At 35.3% G+C, this 8540-nt stretch overlaps 1 protein-coding gene across 1 annotated transcript; it reads right to left on the bottom strand.

Moving 5' to 3' along the window:
• Window positions 1-2353: 2353 nt before the first annotated feature.
• LOC131039535 (uncharacterized) lies at window positions 2354-4021 on the bottom strand. Its single transcript, XM_059221594.1, has 2 exons — window positions 3645-4021; window positions 2354-3428 (listed from the first exon to the last, which is right to left on the bottom strand). The coding sequence occupies exons 1-2, from the start codon at window positions 4013-4015 to the stop codon at window positions 2570-2572; spliced, it is 1230 nt and encodes a 409-aa protein (XP_059077577.1). The 5' UTR covers window positions 4016-4021; the 3' UTR covers window positions 2354-2569.
• Between the last annotated feature and the right edge of the window lie 4519 nt (window positions 4022-8540).

Raw genomic sequence — 8540 nt, 5'->3', positions numbered from 1 at the left:
ATTACTTTGTAGATAAGGGTCTTGTAGAAGGGAGTAGCTCATCTTCAGAGAAGTGTGGGTGTTTTTCCACCTCCATATCAGCTTTAATATCTTTTGCAATAACATCCTCCTCCTGTAAAATATTAGCTAGATGCATGGGTTTGCCTTTGCTTGATTCTATAAGTGCTAGAGCAACCCTAGATCGCTTACGCCTGAGTTTATTCTTCCTTTTTAAGGCCTTTATGGGATGCTGGGAGAAGATGTTAAAGACATCTCTACTAAGAGAAGGGGTTTTCTTTTGGCCAAACAAGATCCTTGTTGTTTTATGAGGTTCGATCTCAACAGTCGGGGATAAAATGAGAGGGGACAACTTGAAATAGGAAGAGGGCAGGATTGGGATCCCCTACCTGATGGAGACTGAATCAAATTTTCTAACTTTTCATCTGGGTGCCGATTGGCTCTTGGAGTATGAAGCTGGTGGGAATCTTTAGGAACAGGGGAGACAATCGGAGAAACCAAGCCTCTGTTTTCCATCTGCAGAGTAATATCCTTAGTTGCAAGAGCAACATCTAAAACAGGTGAGTCCGTTAGACTCTCCAAACTCTTGTCCACCCTTTGTGAACCGAGGCCATCAATACTTGGATCTATTGTTGTATGGAGTGGATTCAAAGCTCCTCTAGTTGTTGCCAGTGAACAATTTTTAACGATTTGGTTTCGGAGAACACATTTTCCAGGATTCTCCTTTCCCAATCTCAACACTTTCTGCTTCCATCTACCCACTTCTGAAATAATTTCTATTTCACTATAAAAACCTTGTTTTAGGTCAATCTCAACATAGATGTTGGCCACATCCCCTTTGAGACCATTCAAGAAATCCTCCTCGATTCCCACTAAAGATCCTAATGCATCACCAATCTTCAAAAGAGCCTCCGAACACCAGAACTCAGATGGAAGACCCAGTAGAGAAAGCCATACTGGAGACTTCTCAAATCTATGATTCACCGAATCAAAGCCTGGTTTCCAGTCCAGGAAATGAAAAGTCGAGCCTTGAAAGAATAGTGGGCAGCCATTAATGATTGCATTTTGAAGTGTTGAGTCCACACATTCTAAGAAGAAAAAGTCATTCTGCAACGGTCTAACTGAAATCATTCTTGGAAAAGAAGAAGTCCACCAGAATATAATCTCTTTGCTATTCCCTCCGCAACCACACCATTGCGCAAAAAAGGCATTATCCTTAAAGCGGGCGATTGTAGGATTTAGAGAGTCTCAAGGTAACACAAACAACTTACTCCCCATGTTTTTCCTGTTCCATTTTTGAAGTTTATGATCAAAGGGAGGGATTTGCCAAGGGGGAAAAGGCTTTTTGAAGCCCAACGCCCTCTGATCTTTGTGGGAAGACAATGTTCTTGAAGTCGGAAGGCGGGTCTGCAAGCTCTGATGGTGTCTCTGTTTTTGAAATAAGGAAGCCTGGTTAGATGGACCAAAGTTTGGCTTCCTTAACAGAAGAGGGATGCTATTAGGGCCTGTTGCTACTTTCCTAGCCCAAGAATCTAAGCTATGATACTTAGAAATCTCGTTATTGATGAGATTTTGATTACAGGTTTGCTGGTTATCATCAGAGCAACGATGAGAGAATGAACTTGGTCGTGAAGGAAATCCTGCCTAGAAGTGGCTTTGTTTGCTCTGATTCCTATGAAGCCCCTGAACTATTTGTTGGCTCTGGAAGCGCGCGGTTTTCTAAAAACTCTGGTTTCTCTGGGTTTTCTGATGTCTAGAGGAGTTTCTTTGAAGTGACAACTTACTCTGAAACCCCTGTTTAGTTCGTTGAAAGGCATCTGGACGCACTACATACCCTGTGCTACCGCCTCCTCTTCTCTCCATAACCAAAATCACGTTCCTGGATTTATAATGGTATCTTTGTACTGCTCTTTACTGTGGCATACATTAACTTCTTGAATGCATTCATTTCCCTATTTTTCTGAGTGGAGCATTAAAAATAGAATGTTGTGACATTCATTTCCCTAAATTTTTCAGCGGAGCATTAAAGATGGAATGTTGTGGTAGATTTTGAGGATGGCTGAAAGCAACAGCCAGACATTGTTGAATGCATTAATTTCTTTAATTTTCTGAACAGAGCATTACAACTGCATTTATGACTAATTTTTTTAAGAGGTTAAACAAAGGTTTTCTAGCATTGTTTGTTTTGCGACAGCCGCCAATTCATTTGAAGGCGTGAAACAGGCTTATTGGGGTTTTGTGTACTGGTAAGTCCACTTAGAAAAAGCCTATGGACTAACTACCATATAGTATATACATAATTGATCCCCATGAGAAGATAAACCACATTATTCATAAAACAGGAAATACCATTATTTATACAAGACAAATTTAGTTGTATAAACGAAGCCAATTCAATACACCTTCAATGAAAAGACTGGCAGTCATGATTTAGATATGCTCTTCCCTTTTAAGGAAGAAGCCTCCCATAAAAGCCTTTTGTAAGATTAATGAAATGGCATAGTTCCTTGGTGTGTAAAAATAGCATATATCTGACAAAATAGAAAACATTATAACACTTACGTTTTGCCCCTCATACTTCCCACTTCCCTTGAATTTGGTTTGAATGTCTGAATGAATAAGTAAGGGCAATGCTCCCATCCATTCTTTTCAAAACATATCTTTCCACTACGACATAACAGGCGAATTTTCTTTCCATCCCACTGCCACTAAATGATTTCTTCACTCTTACATCTCTTCCTGCTTGTTCTAATCCATACCTGTGTTGATCTGCCCTCATTTTGGCAATAATGGGCCAGCTAAGTTTCACACCACTAGCCTCTCCCGATTGGTTCCCCAAACCTCTAAACAAAACACTTCCATCATTATCTGTAATTTCCTCAGTTCTCTCTTCTCCAAACAATAACCCTTCTTCTACCCTTAATGTTTTCTCCACATCAACATATTTTTCTGTCGTACCTTGAGTAGAGTATATCTCTTCCCAGAACTTTTCTAGATCCATCTTGTAGAAGGGACACTCCAAGAGCTGAATTTTAGGATCCTCCAATCTGGTACCTAATTCATTGATAAAGATAAAAGGGCAGTACCACTCACCAACAATAACAACAGGGGAAATCCTCTGTAACAAAGAGAAATCAAATGGGGGAGGTAGTCTTCTAAGGTCAGTATTTTCCCCTCCAACATGTGCAAGTCTGCCAAGTTTGCCACGCATGTCTTTGGCAAACACTTTCCAACCCTTCCGACGCAAAAATTGAGGGGGGAAACCATCAGAAACTATACTCTTTGCTGCGAATCTAGACTTCCTCTTGGAGATTATCTGAATATGTTGATATGAGTTGGTGGGTTGCAAAGGTCTAGGACGAATGTCGTTCACACATCTACACCAGCAAAGTGTCGACATGTCTTCTTCAGTAGAGCATGTTTCCACTAGTCTGTCCATACCAACAACAAACAATCAGGTAGGTATTATTCATGTGATTGTTAATCTATTCTCTGAGCAATAGACAATGCAAGGACATTAGATGATGCCAAAACTTTAAATTTCATTGTTAATCTATACATATTGCTATTAAATTGTCTAAGAAAAACCCACAGAGGGAAAATTCCCCATAGAGAGCGAATCACATAAAAGTAGTTATTGTTTTTACCCCTTGCGCTTGCCTTCAGCTCGCACGACATAGTAGCAATGGGAGGAGATGGGTTGCCCCAAAACAGGAATAAAATACACTCTATTATATTCTGTTCGACTGTTTTCCTCATTTTGTGTGGTGTACTCGATTGTTAAGCATCTATCTTGGGGAAATGGCAATTCTCGCAGGTAATTTTGGCAGCATCCCCAACAGCATGAGGTAGAGGAAGAGTCACCATTATCATAATCTTCGTCCTCCTCAAGTAAGAGATATGCAGAGTAAGGATCCGCAGGTGGTGGGAATGGAAGTGGGCTCTGGTGTTGAGCCATGCCATTTCCTGCCACTGCATAGGCCTGCCTGTAGGCCGCCATGGATATTGTGGAATACATGATTGATCAAATAAAAATTATTGTGGGAACCTCTCGGCCTAGTTTGTGATTTATATAGTAATAGGCCTTCCAGTAGTCAATCAGTTTAGTCAATTGGTAACCTGCTCACGACTTTTGACCGTTTCCTGTGAGCTCTTCGAAACTTGGAAAGCAAGTAATAGGACGTTGGAACTTGGAAGATTGCAATAAGTTAGTGTGACGTGTTATACCTATCTTTTTGGTTTATCTAATTTATTTTAAATTCAGAAGATACTTTGACTTGCAATTATGGCTTTTAATTTAATTTTGGATTCTTACAGGGATATAATTGAATTTTTATATTTATTATTTTTAAAATTCATCAAAGAAGTCAAATAATATTTTTTTAAAACACCGTCCCATCTGAAAAACTTTCTCATGAATTATGCAAGTTTCTCATGAATATATGAATGTTTTGTCATGTATATTGGGCGAGGGGTTAGTTTTGGAGGGTTAAGCTAAAGAGGTTGATTTTAGTCATGGATACTTTTTATTTCTATTGTTTTGCAATAGTTTAGTGAAGCTTTTTAATATTGTTTATATTTATTGTTATAGTTTTAAGATTTTTGTTGTGGGGAAAATTCATTTTAATTGTATTTAAGTTTTTTCATTTTGTTTGTTAATATTGCAGCATTAAAAAATTAGAGCAAGCATTAATAATATTGAAAAACTTTTTGGATTTTGTATCAAAATTCTTTATTGAGATATGTGTGCGCTAACTCATTAGATGCCATTCTTTTAGTTTTTGATTTTCATAAATGAAGAAAATGGATTAAATACTTTAATATGTTTAATACATCCCTTGGTAGAGGCATGATAGGTAAATATATCAATGTATAAATCAAAAGTTTGACAGAAGGAGAGAAGAGCAAATGAGGACATTGGAACAACTTATGGACAACATTCATTTCCATCATTCTTGCTAAAGGGATAAGATTAATGTGAGGCATAGGCACCACATGAAGGGACTATGGCCACACCACTAAAGAAGCATGGTATCCAATTGCATGAGAATTTTAAGACTTTTTTTTTTTCTTACGATAACTCATTTTAATTGTATCCAAGTCTTTCACTTTATTCATTACACTTTATTTGTTAATATTGAAGCATTAGGAATCGTAGTGAACAATAACAATATTAAAAAAAATTCAAATTTTGTACCCAATTTCTTTCATGAGGTATGTTTGTCGCTAGCTCACTAGATGCCATTCTTTTAGTCCTTGATTTTGATAATACAAGTAAAAGAATTAAATAATTTAATATGTGACACATCCTCGCTATAGGCATGATATGACATCTATTAATGTATAAACCAATAGTTTGATGGAAGGAGAGAAGAAAATGAGGAGACTGGAACAAGTCATGGACAACATTCATTTATGGTATTCTTGCTCAAGGAGAAGATTAAATGTGAGGCATAGGAACCAAGTGAAGGGAATAACCTACCACACCATTAAAGAAGCATGATGTCCATTCACACTGAAGCTTATCAACATTGAATGATTAAATGGATTGACATGTATGTTTGGTGAGGGGTGGGTACAAGTATGGATGTCTATAAAAGAATAAATTATAGAATATTTGATGATAAATTGATGTGATCATAGTAGAATGGAAGTATAGTTCCGATCTCAACAAAAAGTGAGAATGTTGCAAAATACAATGTTTGCGACTATGTTGAACATTTCAAGAGATATAGGTCAAGAGCTCAAATAAATAACTTTCAACATGAATAGTCTGTTACAATTCCTCTTTATCTTTACTCTCAATTTAGAGTTGGGAGCTATGGTGGACATGCACGATACTATGTAATGGTCACTTATTCACCACTAGAAGGAAACGCTTGATGTTCATTCATGTGATGGAGTGGTTCATAGCCTTGTCATGAGAAAATCAAAATGACTTATAGAGTGCTTTGGAATAGATTATGACCTTGGTCTTGTTAGTTATTGTTCTATTTACCTAAGCTAGCCTTGTTATCAAGAAAATAATTTGTCGTTGGTTACTCTTATGCTTTTAAATTATACTATAGATAAATGGAGATTCAACTATCACATAATAAATTTAGCTGGGCTCATTAGATGCCTCATATGAATGAGGTGTGAAATTACTATGAAAGTGCATAGTTCAATAATCTTTAAATGGATGTAATCATTAAATTAATTAAGAAAACTACCATTTTCTCTAATGTTTTTACAATAGTATGGCTCAACCATTCACTTTATTGAATCCTTCTCTAGAAATTTTCAATGAGAGACTCATCCATATAAGAAAAAATAGTGGTGTAAGGGAAATTGTCCATATTTTCAACCATTTCTTTCATTTTGAAGTGTTGAATCATTATAAGCATGGATTAATCTGTAGTAATTCTTTTAATAAATATAGAGATAGGAATTTTTTTAGTAAGTTATATATTTGAATTCATTATAGCTCTTATTTATTTTCTCCAGTTTATCTACCAGTTTCTACCTCATCATTTCACAAAGATTATTTATAATTTATGACCATTTTGTATATTGTGTGGATGTAATTTTTTTACATTAAATCCTATCCTTTAATATTAATTTTATCTTGTAACAAATTCATTTTGTAGCTTATTTAATGTTGAATCTCCAATCTTGTTGATAATGTGGAATCACTTGTCAAATATGGTGCCTGTGAGTGTGGTGGTAGATTTTTTGTCAACCTTCTCAGATTTCTCTCATTTTGTCAATAATCCCATTGTTCAAAGGATTGATTCTTTGGTGATGAGGAAGATACTGGCTAGGCAATTGAATTCATTACATATGTGACTCAATACTAGCCAAATTTTTAGAAAATTATTAATTTTTACAAATACAAGTTTTAGCTTTTCAATATTGATATATTGTATCTAGAATTATCCACTTGTTAGATTTATTAAGAATTAGTTTCATTTGTAATGGTTGCATGGTCTTGATGTAAGAGCAATCTTGCATGACCCAAAAATATTTATTTAATTTGGTTAAGTTTGGTAAATAATTATATTTTTAATAAGGGCTAAATGTAGTCTATGATGTGTCCCATATTCCTTGAGAAGTGTTCAAGTGGACATAGGAGATTAAATAATTTATTATTTTTGACCTATGTAAAATGGTAAATATGTTTTTAGTAGTGGACACATGTCAATGATGATTAAAAATAAAAATGGATGAATTTCCCACCTTGGTATCTAGTTTGTGAAGTAGAAAAGACTTATTAACACATGTAAAGTGGTGGTTACAAAAGGGTAAATGAAGAGTCTATTTGGAAAACTTGCACCTAGAATAAAATCCATGTAATGGATTATTTCCCTCATAGGAGCTGATCCATTTGGTAACTCTTTCATCTTTACTTTTGCATATTCCTCTACAAGCTAAATTGTATTTCTATCAATAAGCATCCTCCTTTTTTTGATCTATCTTGCAAACCTATGTAGGCTTAAGTAGGAAAGCACAAGAAGTTTTTATAAAAGATCCTCAAAATAATTTCCTAAAATGAAACATATTCATGGATTTATTCCACCTCTTCTTCCTTGTTCTTCATTTGATTCAATATATACTCTTTACCATCCTTTCTAATCATATAATTTTTTTGCCTTCTTATCAAGTATGGATTGTCTATCGTATTGCCAAGTTCTACATAGTAGAACTTGGCAAGCATCCTTCGGTACTGCATCACACATAATTTCTTGTTAGTAGCTACCTACATGAAAATTAACATGACATTGCTCACTTACTAATAATTAATGTCCTTTTGCAATGATGACAACATGTAGGGGTTCAAATGTTTCATCCTCTTCAGTTATAACTTATCCACCACTTTCTCAAACACCAAATTATCGAGCTATTACTAGTATCGATAATGACTTTGCAATATTTGCCCCTAAATTTACACTTAATTTGAAACAAAATTCTTCTGGTTATTGGTTCTTCTCTCTCCCTTTCAAATTTCAATAGAATTCTCATTATCATCAAATATTGCCCATCTTTAGAAACCTCTCCATGCATTGGTGAATTAACCCTTTCTTCCTCTTCTTAACATTAGGCCTCTTTCACTTTACTAATATCTTGTTGTATTTATCAACCCTAAAAGGCTCTAGATCTAGCTTGTCCAAACTAATAACATATACCAATAAAACCTCGATCTCTTCCTCTACCTCTATAAGACTATTCTGTTCCTTTAAAGTATCCTCCTCTACCTCTTGTTTCTTGAGCATAGGAACCCATTCAAGATGTATTGGCTTCTTCTTATTTTATGTGATAAATTCTCTCACTACCTAATTTTCATCTTCCTTGAGAACTCCTACTCCATCCTCTACTATTTTGTTGTTGTTTCCTATTGAATTTCTCATTAACATTTGAGGCATATTGGTACTCTTCTTTTACATTATGCAAATTTATTTAAATCATTTAATTTTGAAAATACATGCATAAACCATTTAAATACCTAGAAACTTACTCAACATCATCTATTGTGTGGCCCACCCTTATGCTCAACTGAGCTCTTC

Source organism: Cryptomeria japonica, chromosome 5 (genome assembly GCF_030272615.1).
Source record: "Cryptomeria japonica chromosome 5, Sugi_1.0, whole genome shotgun sequence".
Lineage (NCBI taxonomy): Eukaryota > Viridiplantae > Streptophyta > Pinopsida > Cupressales > Cupressaceae > Cryptomeria > Cryptomeria japonica.
This window is presented reverse-complemented; position numbering and strand designations above follow the sequence as displayed.

Excerpts from the sequence above, each read along its gene's own strand:
- LOC131039535 (XM_059221594.1), bottom strand. The coding sequence starts at position 4,015 with ATGTATTCCACAATATCCATGGCGGCCTACAGGCAGGCCTATGCAGTG. Across the intron at positions 3,429-3,644 it reads GCTGAAGGCAAGCGCAAGGG|ACTAGTGGAAACATGCTCTA; the intron begins GTAAAAACAATA and ends TGGTATGGACAG.